This window comes from Populus trichocarpa, chromosome 3 (genome assembly GCF_000002775.5).
Source record: "Populus trichocarpa isolate Nisqually-1 chromosome 3, P.trichocarpa_v4.1, whole genome shotgun sequence".
In the NCBI taxonomy this organism is placed as follows: domain Eukaryota; kingdom Viridiplantae; phylum Streptophyta; class Magnoliopsida; order Malpighiales; family Salicaceae; genus Populus; species Populus trichocarpa.
Genome location: NC_037287.2, coordinates 17105403 through 17128775, shown reverse-complemented (window position 1 = coordinate 17128775; position 23373 = coordinate 17105403). Strand labels below are relative to the sequence as shown.

The window sequence follows — 23373 nt, the reverse complement described above, 5'->3', positions numbered from 1 at the left end:
ATTAATCAAAATAACTTTATTTTAATCCTTTTAAAAAAATTATGGATCATCCCGGATTAATATTTCTAACCCGTGACCCCGAGCCTATCCTTTAGAACCATGGTCATGCATGATAATGCATAACTTTATTTTATAAATTAACAACAACATCATTTCTATGCATTACTTTTTAGCCATAGATTTTTCTTTTTGGATAATCTGCTGTTCTTTCAAATCCAAATGCTGGTGAGTTTGGAGATGAATTCGCATTGCTTTCGCTAAATAAAAGTCTCGGTAGATTATAGCCTAAAATTAGGTGTATTTCTAAAATGTGATATGAAAAGGACTGCATAACTTAATGGTATCTTAGGAGCCCTCCATGATCCATCGTACAATGTTTTTCAATGATAAGAAGTGTTTTCATACTCCACAAATGATCATCATTGTGCTTGTTGTCCTGAAGACAAAGGCTAAAGTATAAGGTAAGTTTTTGTTTTCTTCTTCTTAGTAATCTTTTCTTTGCTCGTTTTGGAGTTGTTGGTTTTAGACTGGCTGGCTATGATTCATAGGAAAGCAACTTCGCCTGCCTCCACTGGGAAATAAGCAAGCAGAGCCATCCCTAGCGGGCAGAAGCCCCATTCACTAAAGAAAGATGTGGCCTGAGGCTCTACAGAAGTCTGATGCTTCCCGAGCAGCTCGAGTCTTGCCTTTCAATGCAACTACGCTTTCTCCCTAAGCAAACTGAAGGCAGAAGTCTGCATTCTCTATGGAAAAAAAAGGGATCCATCTTGCTGAAAGCTCTCATCGACTGGTGTGATATAAAAAGAGTTGCTTGATTATTAGTGAGATGAACGTCATTACACTCATCTTGCAATATATACAGACACACACACCATCACTCATTTACGCTCGAAGTGCCATGGAAAATCTTTGCCATTTTTTGCTGTCGAAGCAGTACACATGAGCTTGCCATTTTGCATCCTCAAGTGCAGCTCCCACTTCAAAGGTCATGACATGAGCCTCCCTCCCTGCGAACATCTTACAACATAAGAAAACAAACACAATTTGCAACATCCCTTCGAAATTCCTATGGCATGTCAATTTAATTTCAGTAACATTGAATTAAATATACAGAATCCCATAAACCAAAGACAAATGCTACTGACCCACTTACCATGAGATACACTATCACGCTGATCTGGTTCATGTGTGAAACTAGACCAATAACATAATAAAGAATGATGTTCATTTACATTAAAAATGTTTGGAAACTAAATAGTTTCAAACTATATTGTTCTACATTCTCATAAATTAATTGCATTCCACATGCAACTATGTGCGCCAAAACAGTAATTTCTTATTTAGAAAGAAAAAAAAAAGGGTCGCTGCCCTGAAGAGAATGGTTATTTAAATCCATTTCAAGATAGTAAAAAAACCTTGAAAGAGTGAAATAGTAAGCAAAATCGTTTTTTTTTTCATTTCAAAAACCTTTTTGAAAAAATTTAAAAATTTTTAATTTTTTTCTTTGCTTCAAATTAATATTTTTTTTAATATTTTCAGCTCATTTTAATATGCTAATATCAAAAATAATTTTTAAAAAATAAAAAAATATATTATTTTAATACTTTTCTGAATGAAAAGCAACCGCAACCACACTTTCAAGCACAATCGAAAGCTTGTTGATGTTACTATCCTTCCGCATGCTGATCTTTCATCCATGCTTGACTATAACAAATAACCCGGTTTTGATCGGGTTGCAGGTAGATCTGGCTAAAAGTGAAACTGGTCTCAACTTTCAACTCTATGCAATTCATGCTCCTTGTTTTTCTATCTGGGAGGGACATCACTAGAAAGAAAAGAGCCTAGAAATCACGTTAGGTTTCCCAGTTTTCATTGTAGAGCAAATTCCTTTTTATTTCACAAGCAAGAACGAAGGTGATCTTTCATATCATAGGACCCCCTTTTTAAGTGAATTATAGGAGCCATTTTATATTTCACATGTGCCATGGAAGTTCAACTATTCGGATCTCTTTTGTTTTATTTTGTTTTTGTAATTTTGAGTACTATTTCCTGCTCGATCATATTGTTTTTATATTTATAGTTTGCACTCAAACTATAAATAAACTTGCAAGAAAAATTCAACCAAAAAAACACTTGCAAGAAAGATAGCTCGCAACTGAAAATTTACAGCAAACAACCCTCCTAAGTGAGATTACAAAGCTTATGGGTTTCTTGTAAATATTAACATAGCCTAAGCCTTTAATTGCCGTGAATTGACATCTTTGTCCTTCACAAAAAAATCACACAATATTATCTCAGGTTTTTTGCTAGGTTCATTTCTGATTTTAGATTTGTTTAATTTTTTACACATTAAATTACTTGGTTATCTTAAAAAAAAAAAAACTTTGGTATAGAGGCGTTTTCCATTTTGGCATGCACAGTATAACTACTCTATTGCCCTTGAAATGAAAAATTCTTAGGCCTGGGTTTAGAGACATGTTAGTCATTTCACTTTGGGAAAAAGTAAAAGAATACATACCATGCCCTTCAGTTTCTGTGAATGCTTGCTATAGAAATTAGAAACGGCCAATAAAAGTGGCCATGCATTTCCAGGGCATATTGACTACGCAAATGAAGTAGAGGAAAAGAATTGCAAATCAAACCTGGAACTTCAGCAACTCACTTGAAAATTACGGAAACACATTGCACAACATGTATCTGCCTAAATATACTTCATTCCTGAGATATATTGCTGTCTAGAAACAAGGGTCTGGGCTATGGTATAAACAATTCCTAAGCATCCCAATATCCTGATCTTCATAATATCTGATATTATAATGGATGGCAGGTTAAGGGGAAGCGTGATCAGTGGTGACGAGTTCGTCTGCTTTGTGTAACTCCAAACAAACCGGTTGAAGAGTATATGACTGGGGAACGTAAGAATGAGGATGGCTAAATTCTTGACTGCAAAGAACCAATCAGGACCCCCAATTTCAATGCCCCAACCAGTATTACCATGCCATGTATCTTCCCATATGCTGTAAAGGGATGTCAAGACCAAGTAGGCCGATATAGCCACTGTAACAGGGAAATATCTTTGTTTGTCCCCAAAACCAGCGACAAAATCTGAGTCCTGGTTGAGAAGCAGTAGGATAGGAGCCAGGAAGAAGATAGCTTGGTTTGATCCCCCGGTCAGATTGATGTTCAATATCAGGCAAATGGCGAAGCACATTATAGTGGCGACATTACCAACTGCAGGCATCCAAGCTCCCTCGGCAGCCATTCTCTTAATTGTAAAGGTTGGCACAGTAGAGGCACGCCTTTGCTGCATGAACCTCATTCGTGGAGCAAAATTTGAAGAACTACTTTGACTAGCTTGACTATGTCTAATTCCACCCCTTTCAAGAGCCTTTTCCCGGGTAAGTGAGGCAACCTCAAACTTAACCTCCAGAGCTATGAGCATGAAGATTGCTGCATATAAACCAAGAAGAGATGTCCTTGCCCCCTCAACAGCCAATAGAGTAGTGAGCTTCCTGTCTTCCTCTGCCAGATCTCCAACTTCATCTCCAAGGATGCTTTTGATTCTCACCTGACCCTCCAACAGATATGTCACAGGAAAGAGGGCTACCAGCAAAGCAAAAAACCATGGTAGCAGCTTTGTGCTTGAAGCGGATGGAAAATGAGTGAAGACCACAAACACAGAGGTGCAGACCATGGTTACAACAATGAGGGCATGCAGAACAGCAGCTTGAAGAAAATACTCAGCAGATATGTATACTCCAAGAGCAAACCCTATTGCAATAGAGTAAAAAGTTCTTAGCTCTACCACATACTTAATGGGTATGATGGATGTCACTGCTGCTAAAGTGAGCAGAATCGCCACAATAAGCAACCATGATGGCCAGGTCGGTTTTGATGCCATGAAGCCATAGATGGAAATGTCATCAGAAGACTGACGAGCTGCTCTGATTATGTCAGATCGATAAGTCCATGCTATTGAGATTGGTGGCTGCATCAGGATAAACAGTAAACCTGTTGCCACCACCAGTACTAGGCATCTCTTAGCAGACTGCAGAAAAGAAGATAAGATCAAATCAGTAATCAGAATAACTGGCTGTTAGACAGTTCAAAATTTCAAATCAAAACTCTTGGAGTGCCTTGAATAACATCCTAACATTTTATTGGCAGGAGGAAATGGAACCTAAAAAAAAAGTACTATTATAGTCAAGTTGTCTAAGTCTTACAATAACTACCTTCACATTCAAGTGAAATTAGCTTACATAGCATACAAAAAGCTTTCAATTAGTGCTGCTTCAGTTCATTACTTATCTAATTCTTACTATTTTCCTCCACGGAACGATCAAGTTGATATTAAACTCGAATGAACAAACATAAATCCTCTTCTTTCATCCATTCTTTGAATTTTTAGGCCAAACTTTCTATGAACTATGGTGATAATGTATCATTAACTTAACAAATTCAAATTATTTCCAAAATTTTGCACTGATTTATGAGCTTTCTTGTTAGAAGGACAATAAGGACCACAATTTTATAAATTGCTTGATTTCAGTGAGTTCATCAAACACAGAAAATTTGTTGTAAAGGAGAAGGAAATGAATATATCTGATAAAATATGTTGGTTGATTAATAGGTTAGTTGGTTTAACTACTTATTGATTTACTAAAATATTATGCCAGAAAGAGCAAATTTATGCAAAAAAAAAATAAGGACATAACAAGAGAAAACAGACCAGGACATGAGAGAAGTGCAAGGCAACAATGGGTACACAAGCCAATCCAGTCAAGGCAATGCAGAAACCCAAAAGCAAACCATCAGATGGAGCCCTCCCATTCCACCACTGAAGGGCTTCAAAAATTGCTTCACGGAAGAACCAGACTGAAAGAGCTACCACACCAGCATGTACATAACCTTGCCATGGTTTCATCTTTGAGCCTGTTTGTGATTTCTCCCTGCGAAGTCGAACATGCAGAGAATAAATGAATGCCTAAATTGAAGTAGATAAGGAGGAACTTATGTCTTGAGATAGGAAAATATGCCAATACACACTTGTAAAGAAGCAACGGGGGAGTAACAGCAAGTAAAAGTACAGCTGAAACCCATACAACAGGCTTTGATGAAATAAACAGCATGGATAACTTTGAAGAATACAAGCAAGTCAATATCCAAACTGCCTTCGGTCCAATCCGATGATCCGCAGATAGTCTTCTTACAAGAGCCAAACCCACAAAGGTTGTCAGAATAACCATATAGCTTGGATACATCACATCCTCCTCCATTCCATAGAAATAAAGACCCGGGTAATTGAAAAAACGATTCTCAATATGGCACAACAGCAATGCATGGCTGATCAAACCAATCTCGGCTAAAAAATGAAGTTTCAGTGGTAGCAGAGCTAAACCTGGAACAGCCATTGCAAGAATAACATTTGCGACTATAAGTTTGCAAAACGACCTCAGGGGCATGCCAGACAACCAAATATTTAGATCCCAGAAATTGTGCAGCACAAACCATGTAACCATCAGGCTCCCGAGCACAAAAAAGGCAAAATATGATGGCAGACTTTTCTTTGTGACAAAACAAGCAAAATAAAATCCGGCAACCGCAGGCAGGGGAAGAAACTGCAAAATAAGGGTAAATGAAATTTATTTATTTTTTTGAACATGTAAATTTCTTTTCATTTTTCCCATTCAATATCTGTTAAACATTAATTGTGAAGACACAACAGCCTGAACATGAAATAAGTATAAATTATAAAAGAGAGGATCCTATATAATTAAGCTAGAAATAAGTACTAATGAAGTATGAATTGGAGTGAAGACTTAGAAAATTCAAGATGCATACCAGCACAGGAAAACCCACAACAAGTGCTCCAGCAGAACTGACGATTACAGCCAAAGCAGTGAAAGCCGCTGAACTAAAAGCATCAGAAATCATTCCAAGGGCTGAAGCACCAGCACCAGCTGCCCCTCCAAGCATTGTCACAGTCACAAGCAGATAATTCAATGGCGAAGGAACCTGAATATACCTTCCAAACGAATGGAAAACAACTCTAAACTCCAAACAAATCACAACAACAATCAGTGCAACAGCTCCATTCACTACACGAATACTATGCAACTGATTCGCATTCTTGGTCACCCACCAAAGTGCACCCCTAGTAGATGCGTACAGTTGAAACAGAAAGGGAATAAAAAACAACAGCAACAAATCGCATACTGACGCAGCAGATGAGAAAATCACTGAGTAATGCGACGCAACATGAAATACCAACGGAAAGAAGAGCAAATTTAATGTATGAAAACAACCCTCTAGTGGACTGAGTATAAAATTATCATCGGGAACCTCTCCACCATGATATTTCACTTCTTGCTTCGCTTTAAATGAAGAAGTACGAGGAATTGCAAACATCCAATAGAAAACACAATTTAAAATCATCAGATAATACGCAGCATGTTGCATACCGACAGCAGCGGTTGCAGCCCAAGTGAAAATCGAAGAAGCAGCAAAAGGAACGCAAGCGAATAACAAACGTTCAAGCGCGATCACGATACTAGGGTTTTCTAATTGGATCCATTTGAACTGAAGCGAAGCCCAGGCGCCAATTAAGAAATTCGTTTGTGCACAGAGGAGAGCGGCGAGCAAACCAAGAGGAATCGAATTGAAAGTGAAGATCGATGAGGAGCTAAAAAAGAAGGCGACCTGAGCTGCAATTAGAGAAGCCCAAACACCGAAGAACGCACCGGATTTGAAATTGAGTGAGTCGAGGATGTACGCGATCATTAGCCCTAGGGTTAGGGTTGCGACGACGGGAGCGCCACCGAGGTCAAGGAGGAAAGCGGCGCAAGGAACGAGAGCGAGGGCAATGCGAGAATTGTGAGCGAAAGAAGAAGCAGAGAAACGAGATCTAGAAGAGGAGGTAGAGGGGGAAGGGAAGTGAGAGTTACGATTAGGGTTTTGGTTAGGGGAGTAAGGAGAAGCAGAGGGGAATGAGGAGGAGGCAAAGGAAGGGGAGGAGATGGAGGCAGCGATATAAGGGCGGAATGACCGCGATTGGATCTCCGGCGGCAACATTTTGGCTGTCGCCGGAAAAGTTGAGATGGTGCAAAGAGATAGTAGTAATGGGGATGACGGGGAGGAAAGAGGTGGGATTCTGAGGGGAATCACGGGAGAGTTTGGGTTTGGGTTTGGGAAATAGGTGACGTGTTGGAGGAGTTAGAGCCGTCGGATCATGGATTAAGTGGGTCCTATCACTATAACGGAGCAGACTTCAATTGTTTCAGCGATAGAAGAATTGGATTTGGAGATAACAGGCACGTGAGTGTCTGAATTCTTGTGTGACTGTTCTTTAATTGTTTAAGCTTGCTTAGTAATTACGATTATTTTTTAAAATATTTTTTATTTAAAAATATATAAAAATAATATTTTTTTTATTTTTAAAAAATTATTTTTAATATTAATACATTAAAATAATTTAAAAATATCAAAAAAATATTAATTTAAAAATAAAAAAATTTTAAATTTTAAATTTTAAATTTTTTTAAAAATATTTTTAAAATATAAAAATAAATAACGACGAATTAAAATATAGAAATTAAATGCTTATTTTAGATGTATTTCAGTGTTAGGAATGTTCTTGTTAAAATTAAAACAAAAGTGTCCGCGGCATTTTCACTATAGACTCTCTCTGCAAACATTGTGTACCACAACAATGTTTCTTTTTTTATTTAATTTTATGTTATTTACCTCAATTTCTCAATTTTTTTTATTTTATCTTTTATGACTCATTGTTTTGGGTTTGGGTCTAGCAAATTATTTTAGTTTATTTTCTGTAACCTAATATAAAAGACTAGATACAGCAAACGGGAATTTATCTTATTCATTTATTTTTTTTACTTTCTTTTCTTCTCTCTTATATTTTTTTTATTATCTCTCAACTGTTCACGTTATTTTTCTCTTCTCATCCCAAGATATATTGTTTTTCTTCATATTTTTCTCTTTTTTTTGGTTTTTTAACAATCTCTTTTTATTTTTTTTATTATCAGCGAAACTAATCACGTCATAAATATAAGAAATTTTCATTCCCTTTTCTTCTTTATTTGTGTGTTTTTTTTTTGTATTATTTTTAAGGTCATTATTTTTGTATTATTTTGTATTTATAAATTTTGGGTAGTCTCTCGTATAGGAAAGGTGCTGCTGATTTTTTTTTAAATAAAAATTGTTTACTTATTTTTTTGTTAATTTATGTAGAAGCCTAAGGGAAAGTTTATTGCATGTCGTGAGGATAGGATCACTGATAGTTCTTCTAGCAACAATGTTGACGATTACAAGTCATTAGGTGCTGATCAAGAACAGACACTTGAGGCACAAGCATTGACTTACGACGTGAGGTTGTCGAGTGCAATGTCGCAATGTCGAGGGGGGTCCCTTCACAACGAGATCTATTTACCTGCAAATACGAGGCCCAATGAAAAAGCAACATTTCAGTGTAAGTTTGTTTTGCTTTCACAACATGTTTAATAATTTTTAAAAAAATTATTTTATTTAACGAATATAATTTTAGGTTTACAAACATTAAGGTTGTAAGAACAATAACATCAACCTTTAAATCATCAATGGAAATATTATTGTTTTAATGGAGTCGGGTTTCCAAACATCCTGAATGGAAACTACATGTCGATGCACGGTTTTCAAGGTTTAAGGTTGGTATTAACTTAAATATTTTGTTTTATTATGTTAATTCAATTAATTTATTGAAATTACTAAAAAATTCCTTTTGTAATTTTTTACTTTGGATGGAATTTTGAGTAAGAGAGAGCTGATGATAATGTTGCGATGAGAGTTTTGGAGAATCACGTTGCAACTAGATAAGATTGAAATAAGGATAAATTTTTGTTCAAATATTTTTTTTTTCATTTACTAACAGATAATATATCAGTAACATATAGGTTGTGTAATTTTTGGTATGAGGTTCGGAAGAAAGCAAAAAAATATAAGAGAGAAAGCGAGCTTCCAGCTTGGAATGACATGACGGTTTGAAATGATTTCAACCGTTAGATGCTTGCAATCAATTCTGAGCACTCAAACTTTAGAGTTCATGGTACAAAATTAGACAACTCTCTACGGATCATGAAGAACTCCGTCGAGTGGTAATGGAGATGGGATCACATATGGGTGATCTATGTGCTCCTCCTTATTGGCCTTACAGTCCCGGTGACGATCAGCCTCCCCCTTCCTCCAGCGCCTCCTCTATTTTAAATTTATTGTATTTGAACCTAATTTCTTTAAAATTTGTAATAAATATTTATTTTTTATATTATTTTAATTTCTTTTTATATATTTGATTTTTATATAATTTTTATATATTTAAATTAATTTTCTACTTATGTTCAATATATTTTCTTAAAAAAATATTTTAAATTATTATTGACAGGGTTACCTATGGAACACTTCCATTGGTATATTCCAGAGAGTTGAAAAATAATTACTGCAAATGTCACTGCTACTGCTAACTCTCCGATAGAATTACAAATGGTATTCCTTCGGTGATAAGTTATATTTATCAATGGATATACCGATTGAAAAATAAAAACACCAATGGAATTATTTTCATGTTAATAATATGTTAAATTTACCGATAGATTTACAAACGAAATGAAGCGAGTAGATTTGTTTTTGTGCACTTTGTTAATCTGTAAATCTATCAATAAATTTATTACTGACATACCATAAAGTATCGATGAAGGTTTTTTTGACGGATTGTTTTTATCCATGATCCCGTCAGCAAAATACATACTGATAGACTGTGAGAGAAAATACTGACATAAAGTTTCGTTGATAAAACTGTTAAATCAGGTAGCATTAACATGTTCTTATTTGACATATATATAAGCATGTCTCTAATGGACATCCGCAAATATATTTATCGTTGTTACACTTTAAAATATTAAACATCGATTTAAAAAAATTATCAAATGATGAGTTTTTTAAAAAATAAAAAGTTAAGGTAAATAAGAGAAAAAATTATATTAGATATTTATAGTGTAAGAGAGATATATATATAAAAAAAAAGAGGAAAAATCATATATAGCTGTATATAAAATGATAAAAATATTTTTTTCCTTCTTGTTTCTTTAATTCTCTCTCTTTCTTATATTTATTTCTTCTATAATGTAAATATTACAAGGAACAAAAACTAAAGCTTATGGCAAAATTATTATGGAACAAGATACAAAACACTATGGATTGTAATAATGTTCCACAGTGTTTTCTCTCTTGCTTTTTTATTTTTATTTCTTGTTTTTTTATTTAATCCTTCAAGGTTGTGATTATTTGGGATTGGACTTGGTAGTTTGTTTTCGCTACTTAGGTTATGAAATATCAGGGTGTCGAGGAAAAACATTGTCACTCGGTTGATACTCATTTTAGCAAAATTAAATATTTTTTTATTTATTTAAAATAATTGAAGCTATGAGAACCAAATCTAAATAATAGACAAATATTCAACTCTTTTTATTGAGAGAAAAAGGAACTGAATTGCACAATCAAGGAAAATATCAGCCTAATTTTTTTTCTTTGGTCACTATTTTTTTTCTTCCAATTTGATCATTTCACATTAAGTTTATATGGGTTTAGACTTAATAGTATTTTTTAGTTGCCTAACATGGACTTCATAGGGATCCAATTATGTCAAGGAAAAATTCCAAGACATGATTGGTGCTTGGTTTTGAAAAATAAAGTTCATTTTCATTGATTTAAAACAATTAAAACTTAAATGATCAAATTTTAAAATTTAAATAATTACATGGACAGGGTTAACAAGCAATGATAAAAAGATTGACGTGTGGATTATACATACCAGTATGTGATTAAAGTTATTGTGCTTTGGTGGTGTGCAAGACGTCTTTTGGTTACCAATTGTCACCTTCCTTAGTGGTGTTTGATGCGTGTCAGTGGCCACTTTCCAATAAGGCGACATGCATGCATGTTTGATATACGTGAATGTCTTTTTTTTTCTTCTCCCCCCCCTCTCTCTCCTTGGTTTTCATGCAAATTCTCCACAAAACAGCTTTGTGTTTTGTCATTTTATTTTTATATCAAATTTAGTCGTCATTATTTTGATTGTAATTTATTTTGTTTTGGATCCATTTTTATTTCAAAAAAACATCATCCCTTAACATTACATTAATTGGAGATTGGGCTATGTCATTTTTTCTGGTTTATCTTTTATAGGGTAATACTGACCTTGTGACTCGGTTCATGTGACTAAAACTCTAAAAGGTTACTCCAAGTTGACTTTGGCTCTTTTTTTTTATAATTTATTTTTTATCTTTTAACATTAGGTTGGTTGTGGATTGAGCTTTTATTTTTTTTCTTTAAATAGAATTATCTCGATCTCATGACTTAAGACTGTGAGTTTATTGAGTTAACTTGAGTTGACTCAGTTTTTCTTCATATCGCTTTTTCATCAGTATTTTTTTCAATTTCTCCTTTCATTATTAGGTTGGCTTGAGAATTAAGTTTTATAATTTTTTTAATTTGCTTTTATGGGGTTATCGCGGTTTTACAATCCGGGTTGCAGGCTTAACAATTTGCCTTGGGGCAACTCAAGTTGTTTTTTTGTTATTTTTTAAAATTATTATTTTTTTCTAATTTTATCATTCAATATTAGATTGACTATGGACCAAACATTAAATTTTTTTTTTCATATTTATTTTTTATCATATTGCTATCACAATCTTATAACCCGGGTCATAAGTTTTATATGTTAACTAAGGCTGGTTTGAATAAATTAAATATGTTGCCTTTTAAATATTTCTAAGAAAAGACGTTCAGTATTTAAAAAAATATAATCTAATACACATTGGATTTTCTTGTTCATGGTTAAATTTTTTTTATATAGTAGATAACATGCTAGCAATTCCTTTATATTTCTTTATGTTTTAATAAAAAGTAGATCAAACCTGCAGTGAATGACGGGCAAAAAATCTAGTTAATACACAGGGTTAAAATGGTATAATTTCTCAAATAAGAACACGTTCCTAACGGCAATAGCAATTAAAAGTTGAAGTCTGCGGTCTCAGAGTTTAACCATAAATGTAGCTATGAGCTAAATACCCAAAAACGGCGAGTTCAAAGAGGGAATATCTAAATGAGCTGGAGCCCTCAGCCTCTTGAAGGCCTATCAGCACCTTTTACACTGCAAAGTCGTAAGAAAGGCAATGGAGGTTCGATTGGAGGCCCAATTTCAAACAATTGCTGCAGCTGCGAAGCCCAAACTTCTTCAAAACGGCCCATAATTAACTCCGACCAGTGCCCTCAATGGCCTGTAAAGTGTGTCTTCAGAAGGTCAAGCCGAGTAAATTCCCGGTGTGTTTTTCTTTGCTGTATTTTTAAAAAAACTTATTTTATCTTCCACCCGCACACTTCTGTTGCCGACTGCTTGGAAATTTATTTTAATTAAATAAATTATAAATAAATAAAAAATTTATTTTTTAAAATTTAATTCTTAATTTATAATGATTAATTAAAAATTAATAATGATGAAAATAATTTTTTTTTAATATTTTAACTTTTAAAATTCACTATATAAAAAAAAATGAAGAAAGAATTTCTAATTTATATTTTTCAGATTTTACATACTCTTTCTCATTTTATTTTTTATGTTTTTCTTTTCTTTTCATGCTTTGATTTTTCTTTTAAATCTAGAACTTGAATTCATCTTGTTGGAAGATATTTATATTATATAATTTTTTTATTTAAAAATCTTATTTAGAAGTGCATCTAAATCAGGGTTATGTTATTTGGATCTTGAGATTGCAAACATCCCAGTTGCACAGGGTGAAGAGCAATAAAGTTTTAAAAAAATATTTATAATTAAAAACAATAAAAAAATTATTATTTTAAAATGTTTCAACAAGTAATTACCATTCATGTTTTAATTTAAGCATAATTAATTTTATTATTAGTATACATGTTAGGTTTGCTGATTTTATATTAATTTTAAATTTGAATATATACTTACATACATGCTAATATTATATTATTATTTTTTTGTTGAAAGCATATTTACTATTAGTTATATTTTTACATGTTTATAGATTTAAATTTATATAAACACTAGATATTTTTAAAAATTTTCTTATATTTAACGTATCTAATAATAAACTAAACATTATTGTTCTATATTCTAATATATATATATCTGCAAACAATAGTACCAGCAGGCCAAGAAAGACCGATTTTGAATTACATCCACACGTATATTTGAATCTCTATTGATCCAACATATAATTAAATTAAAAAAATAAAATTATATTAAAATAAAAAAATACATGAAATTTAAAAATATTGTCTCTTGTTATCTTTGATATTTTTTTTTTATTACAAGTGCCTAGGAGGGGGATTGACACTTTGAGCACAACTCTGTAACAAGATATGCTCGCTGATTTCGTGGCAACCGATCATATTCAGATGCCATCCACACAAACTCTATTCGTCAAGACCGTGGCTGCGCAGCCGCCACAACACCCCAGATTTTAACGTGGTTTTCAGAATACTGCAAGCTGGTTAACAGTAACAGTCCCCAGAAGGTGTTTCACGACGAGAGAGTTATCTCGCCAGCCCTCTCACAAAGCTGTAATTGACGCATCAATCCAAACAAAGAGCCGAAGAAAGCTCGACATGTTCACCGTAGTGGTCTGTTCTCATTGTCTCAGCTACGTACGCATTCAATCCCTTGAAACCATGCGTGCCACTGTCATACTCTTGTTTAGCAGCCTGCTGAGACAAAGTCCTTGTCTTATCCTGATACCTGGACTGCTTTGCAAGGCTTGGAAAAGCAGCAATGGCCCACAGTTAAGGTCCTCTCACTTTCACTACTGAGAGCAAAGACAGGACCTCATCTCGAAGAAGAAGGGCACCGGAAAAGTCCCCATCTCAATTCTATTTTGCGCTGTTAATTAATTGGAAGTAGGGTCTTAACACAATTAAAAGGGGAAGACTCGGCAATTAGCATATAAAATAAAAAGATACGGAGAATTAACATATTTTTGGATATTATAGTTTTAAATCGTGATATTTAATTGATAGTTAGATTTAAAAACATGATATTTATTTAAATATCATGATTTAGAATTGTGACATCAATTAAAATTTCTTGACAGTTTAAAACTACGATATTTAATCAAATATCATGTTTTTAAAACATGATATCAATTAAATATTGCGGTTGTGAGCTACGAGATAAATTAATTTTCAGTACAATTAAGAAAGACAAACTGGTCGACCAGTTTGTAATGATTAGTTAAATCGGCTGATCGATTGACACTGAAAAACAAAGAGCAACTACTGTGTGAACAATAAATTTTTAAGGTTTTAATTGGAGTTTGTTTTTTGAGTCTACAGGTTGAACATATATGTATATTCTAACTCATAAAATATATTTGAAAGAAAAAATTCATATAATTATGATTTTTTTGTGAACTGGTCGACTTTCATTCAATAAGTTTAACCGACTGATCGATTGAGTTAGAGGATTGATAGTGATGATATTGTCTCTTCCAACAACAAATTTCTCCAACATGTAAATTTAACAAAAAAATATTTCTTATGAGATTTATTATTTAGTTTGTTAATTTGACATTTAATTTAGTTAATGATTTTAGAGAGTTAAAAATCTTTTAATTTTAACAAAATTTGAGCAGAGCTTCTCCTATATAGAAACTATACCCAAGATTTTGTTTCGTTTTAAAAATTTTATAAAGAATCACAATAACCAAACTCAACAAATTCTCACAATTTATAATTATAAGTAGCCTAAGAATACAAATAAAAAAACATATATACATGCAAAATGATACAAACCAGATCACAATAAAATATATGTATTCATATTGTATTTAAATGACATGTTAAATTTTAAGATATGTTTCAAGATTGATATCAAAAGTGATTATCATCAAATCATAATCAAATCGGAGAATGTATGGAAGAAAATATTTTGATTTGATTGTTGGGTTGTAATTGAATTTTTATAAGAGTTTTTAAAAATTATTTTCCTTACAGTAATTATGAAATGACTATGATTGTTAGTTAGATTTTAAAAATATCATTCCGGGACGTCGGTTTTGACCATTTTTATGATTTGCTTTGTTATTTTTGGGTTTGACGCTTTTTTCTTTATTTTTATTTGATGATCTTTTTTAACTTCCACGTACATCAATAACCCTCCCTGATGGGGGTAGTGCTGGGATCAGTTGTTAAGGCCACATGTTTCCCATAAATGCAAGAGACAAAGCCAAAAGGCCTCTGCTTATACAGACGTCTCCCTATTGCTTGTACAGTTTTATCTGTCTCCTTGGGTTGCTCTCATTGTCTCCCTTCCATGTCCATGGCTCATGGATCTCCGCCTAACTTCCTGTACTATTGTCCGCATGTTGGCCTTTGCCTGCATGCTATAAAAAGGACTCCTCCATCTTGCTTAAAGTTAACGACATGCGTGGATATTCCTTTGTTAAATTGCTGGCTAGTTCTATACGTACTGTAGTAATTAATTTGTTTCAACCATTACAGCTAAAGTTTGGCCAAGAAACTGGGCCCTGAGTCCTTGACCGAGGGAAAAGAAATTTAAAGATTTCCTTGAGATTTATACCAATATTTGCTGGACTCCAAACTCTGCTGTTACTTTAAACTGATCATACGTACCAAACTCACATTATCATTTTTTATTGGGTGAATGAGAGCATCATTCTTATGTTCTATTTTAAAAGCTAATGCTATATAAAGTGCTTAATTATGATACTGTCCATGAAGGAAAGTTGTTAGTTTTTCCTCACCTGGATGACTAAGAGCATCATCATTTCTTGCTATAATGGTCTGCAGCACCAACTCCTCAATATTTTATCCTTCCACTTGACAAGTCTTTGATATTTTGTTTCCCACAAGCAAGCAATTCTCTTTCTTATACAGTATCACTCATGCAGGCTGTTAGACAGTGACACTTTTTGAAAGTGATAGTGCAAATGTGTAATGGCACTTTCCAAGCAGATCTTAGCCTCATCTGAATTTAATGGAGGCCGAAAGACATCATCTTTCTCTTCCACGTTACAAATTTGAACCTCAGGTTAATGAGAACAAAGTTATCATCTTCCCCTTTCCTTGTTTTTGGGTTTCCTGATAATATATCACATTTTCAGCGTGTCGGCAAGCTAGTTTATTATAGTTATGGAAGTGATTATTTGCTTTATCATGGACTAATTCAATGATTATAACAACATTGGTGAAAAGCTATCCTTAATTGTCGAAAAAGAAAGGAAGTTAATTAGTTTGAACTTTGACAAGTAAATTAAGACATGGTTGGCTAAATAGTCTGATTTCAAAACAAATTCAGCGTACAGAGAAGGAAAAGGACGGAACAAACTAGGCTAGAAATCAAAACGTAGAGGATATGAAGAGGATCCCCAGAAACAAAGCTCCATGCCAGAGAGTGCCATTAAAGACAACGAACAGCTAGCCATAATTCACTAATTAGTTTCAATTCTGAACGGCTCCCAGAAAGGAGTTTTCTTGCTGAAAAATCTTCCCACCACCCTGGAATGCAAAATCTTGAAGGCCTCCTCGGATTTAATGCATCTTGTAGTCTTGTACTGGTTAACTGATGACCCTTGAGATACACAAAAATCCATGAGTGCATCGAAAGTTCCATGTGTCACCACTCTTATTTCCAGTGGTCCAATTGATTTGTCTTTCTTCCTACACCTTCTATAAATAGAATCGAGCGATTCTTCAACAGTGGAACAGCACTTTTCCATTGTAATTGGATCAAGCTCCGGCAGATCATTAGTTCCTTGCGTCTTAAGTTCCCAAAATAGCACATAATGACCTGGGATTGAGGAAGTGTCAGCGAAGCTCGTGTACTCCGTTAGAAGGAAACCGAGTGGCTCAAGGAGGACTTTAGCTTGTGTCACCGCCTTTAAGAGGTCTTCTTCATTGGTCTTGTCAGTATCGATACTTAAAACCACATTTCGCCGGTGCACAAAACGAAATTGAGGAGCATTATTGTAGAAGCCAGTTACCATAAGAATGTCTCCAACTCTATACCTATATAATCCTGAGAAAAGAATAAACAAAAAAGTGAGAAACTGATCAGCTATGAACTAGGCACGATCTTTCAACTGCAATCCATAACCAAAAGCAACTATAAAACTTATTACTCCATTTTTATGATTGATTGGGATTGACGAGTTCAAAATCAATTATAAAGCAAGTAGATGGGCAAAACAAAGCATGTTACGAAAACCTCACCTGTAAAAGTGGTGACAACTAGTTCATAGTAGTGACCAAGCTTGACGTCCTCAAGATCAACAGCTTCAACGTCCTTTTCCTTGCCATCCTCCTCTTGTTTGCCATTATGATCGGTAGCACCATTGCACTGGACAGCCTGTATCACTTTTTTGTTGTCTTTATCAACGGGCAAGAATTCAAAGTAAGCCATATTTGGAATGAGTGTGTAAGAGACATCAGAAGGGTTGCTTAGTGGTTTGAAGTTGATTCCCAAGTAACATTCAGAAGAGCCATACATTGTTGAAACTAATGGGAGCCCACCGCTATAGAATTCAAGGGTTGGAATGTATTGTGCCATAGAACCTGTAACAATAACTTCAATGTACTTTGTTCTCGGCCAAAGCTTCTTAATTATCCCTTCGCAAGATTTGCCGCTACATTCAACCTCGATTAAATCAGCCAATTCTGAATTGGGTTTGCTCAGAAATGACGAGACGGCATTTCTGCAATTGGGGTCAGTGATCCAATCACTGAGACGACCTGTTCTTATATTGGAGCATAATTCTTTCTGATATTCCTCCAAAAATTTGATAGCGCGCAGGAAAGCTGATGCAAAAACTGCACCAACTCTTAGAACCTCTTCGCGTTGTACTAAGCCACATAGCAATTGGCAGTACATGCTCTGCTTGCTATCAGGACACAAGATGGTCTCATCAGGGCTTGTATAAACGTTATATCGATTGAAAGCACGGTTTCTGAAGTTGCTGCTCTTGTAGTAGCTTGTTAGAACAGGTCTTGCCATCAAGCCCGAAGGGGTGCTAATTTCGGGTTTGGTAAACAAAAGATACATTCCTTTTCCCTGGTCCAAGCCATCAACATACCTGAAAAAGAAAAATAAAGTTGTTTAACTCTACTCACCCTGCTTACACTGTTCCATTATCTTATAAGCAGTTGTAAAATTCAAAAGCACAAGAATATGGAGAGAGTTTTCTTACTTGTTCATTATAGGCATAAGGAGGTTATAAAAGAATGTCTTTCTTTCCAATTCTTCAGCAGTCGAAGGCATCATTTTTGGCTGTCCTCCAGAAGTACCCGAGCTGCATATAATACGAATAATTAATAAAAATGATCAATTTCTGAGGATAAAAAGATTAACATGATCAAGAATTTCAAGGGAATTTATTTATGAAGAAATATGAGAAAATAAATGATAAATTTATATACCTTGTGAGGAGCTCAGTTATTGGTTGAGCTGAAATGATGGATGAAGGCTCTCCATTGGCAATTCGCTCGATACAAGGCTTGATATCCTCATAATTCACGATGGGAACTTTATTCTTGAAGTTTTCCTTACTAGAATCGCCGTTGAGAAAGCTTTTAAGATACCCTGTATGCAAATTTGTGGTCAGTATATACTCCAATACCTGTCGCTGTATTTGACATGCATTGTTGGTTAGGTCCTCCAAAAGCTTCAAGCCAGCTTCATTATCATTTGGATCAAAGATTGGCAACATTTTTTGAAATAATGGAAAGCTGGAATATAAAATGCAAGTTTTTGGTAAGAGTTTTTGCTGTTCTTACAACATCATACGACTCTTTGTCTAAATGGTAACCCAAATAAAGCTTCACAAGGGTATGCTCTCTTTCTATTCAACTGGATAAAAAAAAAAAAGTAGCTTGGCAGCTAAAGGCAAGAGCAAAGAGAATGGCGAGGACAAAACAGAAAGAGAACAACTTAATGGGAATCAATGCTTCTCCCCTCTCTCTCACTCACAAGTTACAACTGGAATGTGTTTCTTGGTAGCTGAGAGGTGGAGAGGAAGCGAATAAATAACAGATTCTGGAGGGGATTTTGGGAAATGATGTATATTCAAAATTTCTAAAAAATAAAAAGAAGAGGAAATGAAAGGGAGGTAGAGGCTATGGAGGTCCTACACACGTGCCCTTGTCTGGTAAACTGTGCTTAGATGTAGCCCTTATTGGTCAAAGTACCTATATAAGCTAAATGTGTGTACTTGTTTTTTAAATCAGCCTATAACACAAAGTAATTTAATAAGAATAAAATTGTTGCAGAGCTTCAAACCCAATACTGGCTTTTGTATGTATGCTTAAGATAAGCTTGGTCAGCAATTAAGTATATCCAATCATTAATGCCAATGTTGCTAAGAGTCCACCTCTCGTACTATATAATAAGATTAGGCAGATGGAATGAGGCAAAATATGATGATTAACAATAATAAAGTGATGCATTAAACCTGAGTAGTCAGCCTATGGGAGAATAGGGCAATGTTGTGATCAATTGACAATCATGCAGAAGCTTGCTTTACAGCTCTTTTGTTGTGCAAAAAAACCCAGCAGGGAAACAAACACCATTTCTAGAGGGAGGGGGGGCGCTCTACACGTATTAATTGATCAAGAATTAGTCAATGATGTTAGATTGTTAGGACAGCACCACGTACACATGGAAATTTGCACGAAAACAAAATAGATTACACACCGCATGACCACTCTTATTAAGCCTTTGCTTGTCACAATTTGGGATAAACGTCGGATTAGACAACAAGGACGGGTCTGCTTGGCTGCCACTTCCATTAATCTTAAGCAAAAGAGAGTGTCTTCAATGGGACATGGAACCAAGCTTCCACAACCAAGCATGTTGCTGAGACCCACATTAATTATAGACTTCTGTGCCTCTAGGAACTTTCAAGCTAATGACATTCATTTCCTCATTGTTTATACTCTCAGGATCAATCATTTATGCTAAATCTAAAACTACAAGGTATCATCAATTTGTTACTCAAAGAAGATGACATGAATATAATTTAGTGAAAGGCCTAGCCTCCAGGAGTTGATATATACCAATTGCCATCATTCAACCATGTAAAATTCATCTTGGGATGGTGAACCGTAAATGAGGTGTATGGTCATTACTATCCTTTCCGAACTTAGAGGAGAAATGTGTTTATATAAACCGCGATACCATTTTAAGATAATACTAGCCAGTTTTCAGGTTACTCTGTGGGCATCAACTTGGCATAATCACAAAATTTTCAAAATATTATATGTTATTCATTAATTTGCTAATAATTTGTTTTTTTTTTTTTTAAGAAAAGGAATCGGAAGAAGAAGAAAGTAGAAGAATGAGACAAGGGTTTGTTATAGCAGTGAATCATGTGTCTTTTCAAGGACCCCCAAATTTATGACCAATGGAACCAAAACGTTATCGGGATCCAAACCTGGAGCTCGCATTCAAGCCATGTTGGATTTGATTATATATTAATTTCGGGGCTACAAGTCAAGAAAGTCCTCCATGCATGCCTTGCATGATGTGAACCCTCCGTGTCATTTTTAAGGATTTGAGGACGAGAGCAAAGAAAAGACCAGCAGTATCACCGTTAGAGAACAATATAAAACTGTTGTTTGACAATCACTACTAGTATTTTAAGTAAAATCAAGCTACCACATAAAATTAACCATGCTTTACAGCTATACGTGACTCGTCTTTCCAGGCTTCACTACTGATCTCCCCGGATTGTAAGCCAAAATCCCTCCTCGTTCTTTTACGGGGAAGCCAACACGCCATGAAAAAACAGCTTGCTAGAACAAAATTGGTACGCTGTTTCTATTATACGACAAGAATATTTGTAGTTTTATCAGCCACAAGTTTCATTATATTCATCAGAAAGAAAAAAAAAGTTCCAACACATCAACCTACTAAAGCACAGACGTTACAGCAGTTGTTTGCTTGCGTGATCTGTAAACAGTGAAATACTTGTATGAATCTCACAAGAAATATAACCCAACTGGCTATGATGTGAAGTTGTGAATCCAGAAACGCCCAAGGGGCAAGAAAAGATAGGTAGCAGAACAGGCAGTTTATTTATTATTAATTCTTGGTTGGAGGTCTCAGCCTTGAGCAAAAACTGAATTCTTCATTTGGCGTGTAAATGCCCACGTCTCCACCTGGAATTGGCCCTATATTAATTATATGCAACACAGGTACAACATGCGATGGTTTAGCTAGCACGCAAGTGGAACTTTAAGTGCACCAGTTAATTCTCTGCATTGCGTTGCATGACATGACAAAATAAGTTCAGCGATGTAGTTCCTTCCATGCCCATTATTAAATATTTGAAGCTGGATTATCACAAACTTTAATGAATGAAGTTTCTTGTGTGTTCGCTAGCTAGCGTAGTCAAAAAGCTTCACTTAAATAGCACTATTCAAGGTTCATATATATATATATATATATATATATATATATATATATAGGTACTGTTGAAATATCATTAATTCACACATGCGACATTAACTGGGGCGATTAATTTGTGCTGAACACCGAAAAGTGAAAAAACAGAAAGAAAGAAAAACTAAAATATGCAGCCTTCAATATTTCTTGCAAATTGCAAACTCCACATAAAAGTCTCAAGATTCTTTCCCTATTTGCACTGGAGATTGAACATATCATCCTGATGTGTGTGTAAAGAAGTACCTTATGAACCCACTGGTAATTAGAACGTGAATGACTTTAAATCCAGTTAAAACGGACTTAGTCTAGACATGCAAACTGGCATAAAAGTCACTCTGACTGCTAAGAACGCACAACAAAAGATGTGTATCCACAGTTTGTTGTAATTCTGTAATGATTACAGGCACGGTGGAGATCGGAGAAAACATGTCAATAGTTGAACTAGTCCTGTTTGTGACCTTACTGGATACAGCTAGTGCAGAAAGCATAGAGCAATTAATTAAGCAATGTTACTTAAGAAAAAATTAGGCAGCCATCTAGGCACCGATCCCGATGAAGATATGCGAAACGATGTTCGATAAGATCATCGAATTAGAGATGAAAAATAGTACTTTAATCCTTTATGAAAGATATTAGGGCGTATATCGGGATTTGCTAGAATTGGTTTCAGAGCTCTTCATATTCAAAGGAATAAAACAATGCAGGCGTCTTCAGGAGGGGGCAGAATACCCTTGAAATGGGCTGATGAAGAGGAGCAAACAAGGGCAAGAAGGCCGAGTTTCATTTCTTTGCCTCTTTATTTGAAATAATTATCATTGTTGACTAGCTAGCAAAACATTAAGTTTGGGTTCTCTAGAGTAGCCACAAGTTTTGAGATAAAGGATTAGACCCAGGCTTACAAATTTGTTGATAGTAAATGCCTAATCTCAATAAATGATGCATTAGATTTTTTTACTGTTTAATTGGATATAATTTTTTTATTTAACTATTGGATGAGGCTGAAACTTTATTAAGAGATTCTAATTTCTTATAGAGTTATAATTTTGTAGCAATTAGAAAATAGAAAGGTCTTCCAATGAGACCTATAAGTTATTATTTGTGATTTGTAATAATTTTTCCTAGTTGGTCATAATTTTTTTGCAGTTTAATTGAACAATTTTTTTATTCAATCGATCGTTCGAATTAGGCTGGAACTTTGTTAAAAAATTCTAAAAATCTTGTTTTTTATAAAGTTAAAATTTTATAGCAATTAGAAAATAAAAAGGCCTCTCGATTAGGCTTATAAGTTACCATTTGTGATTTGCGATATTTTTCCTAGTTGGTTTAAAATTTATTTTCTTATTTGGTTTAGAAATCTTTTATTATTTTTCTAGATTTTCTTAGGAAATTTCTACTAGTATAAATAGAGTTATTTAACTTGTATTTTAATAAACTACATAAACATAAATTATTAAGTAATAAAATTTTGAATTAGAGTTTTAATGTAGTCCATGTTCAACATAATTCTATGTTTTTATGCTTGTTGTCTTTCTTGTATTACTTTTGTTAGCGTTAGTTGATATTACAACTTAACGACCTCAGGTTATTGCCCTGCAACTCCAAGTTGTTTTGTTTGTTATGTGTATCTAAATAATTGTGGTTGGAAAAGATCACATAGGAGAACATATTCATGTAAGAGGGGATGATGAGATTCTTTTCGGGATATAAACGTTTAGGAATTAGTGATAAAAAACATGCATAAACATATTATAAAATTCAAAAGAAGTGTTCATGAACTGATGATAGAAGATATGTAAAGATAAATTACAAAGTTAACCTATTAGTTAATGAATGTAAGGAGCTTG

General features: G+C 34.4%; 2 protein-coding genes across 3 annotated transcripts; both read right to left on the bottom strand.

Moving 5' to 3' along the window:
* Window positions 1-793: 793 nt before the first annotated feature.
* On the bottom strand, window positions 794-7305 carry LOC7497575 (uncharacterized). Its single transcript, XM_024597322.2, has 5 exons — window positions 5842-7305; window positions 5047-5618; window positions 4730-4949; window positions 2663-4048; window positions 794-1007 (listed from the first exon to the last, which is right to left on the bottom strand). The coding sequence occupies exons 1-4, from the start codon at window positions 7069-7071 to the stop codon at window positions 2702-2704; spliced, it is 3369 nt and encodes a 1122-aa protein (XP_024453090.1). The 5' UTR covers window positions 7072-7305; the 3' UTR covers window positions 794-1007; window positions 2663-2701.
* An 8989-nt stretch (window positions 7306-16294) lies between these two features.
* Window positions 16295-19178, bottom strand: LOC7496523 (indole-3-acetic acid-amido synthetase GH3.17). 2 transcript variants are annotated; one of them, XM_024597154.2, is made up of 5 exons: window positions 18862-19174; window positions 18505-18667; window positions 18276-18377; window positions 17302-18161; window positions 16295-17107 (listed from the first exon to the last, which is right to left on the bottom strand). In XM_024597154.2, the coding sequence occupies exons 3-5, from the start codon at window positions 18347-18349 to the stop codon at window positions 16521-16523; spliced, it is 1521 nt and encodes a 506-aa protein (XP_024452922.1). In that variant the 5' UTR covers window positions 18350-18377; window positions 18505-18667; window positions 18862-19174; the 3' UTR covers window positions 16295-16520. The 2 variants fall into 2 exon arrangements, with proteins under 2 accessions (XP_024452922.1, XP_024452921.1); XM_024597153.2 differs by having other exon boundaries at window positions 18505-19178.
* Between the last annotated feature and the right edge of the window lie 4195 nt (window positions 19179-23373).

Excerpts from the sequence above, each read along its gene's own strand:
- LOC7497575 (XM_024597322.2), bottom strand. The coding sequence starts at position 7,071 with ATGTTGCCGCCGGAGATCCAATCGCGGTCATTCCGCCCTTATATCGCT. Across the intron at positions 5,619-5,841 it reads TTGTGGGTTTTCCTGTGCTG|TTTCTTCCCCTGCCTGCGGT; the intron begins GTATGCATCTTG and ends CTTATTTTGCAG. Across the intron at positions 4,950-5,046 it reads CCCCCGTTGCTTCTTTACAA|GGAGAAATCACAAACAGGCT; the intron begins GTGTGTATTGGC and ends TCGACTTCGCAG.
- LOC7496523 (XM_024597153.2), bottom strand. The coding sequence starts at position 18,794 with ATGTTGCCAATCTTTGATCCAAATGATAATGAAGCTGGCTTGAAGCTT. Across the intron at positions 18,162-18,275 it reads CTTATGCCTATAATGAACAA|GTATGTTGATGGCTTGGACC; the intron begins GTAAGAAAACTC and ends TTTCTTTTTCAG. Across the intron at positions 17,108-17,301 it reads AGTTGTCACCACTTTTACAG|GATTATATAGGTATAGAGTT; the intron begins GTGAGGTTTTCG and ends TTCTTTTCTCAG.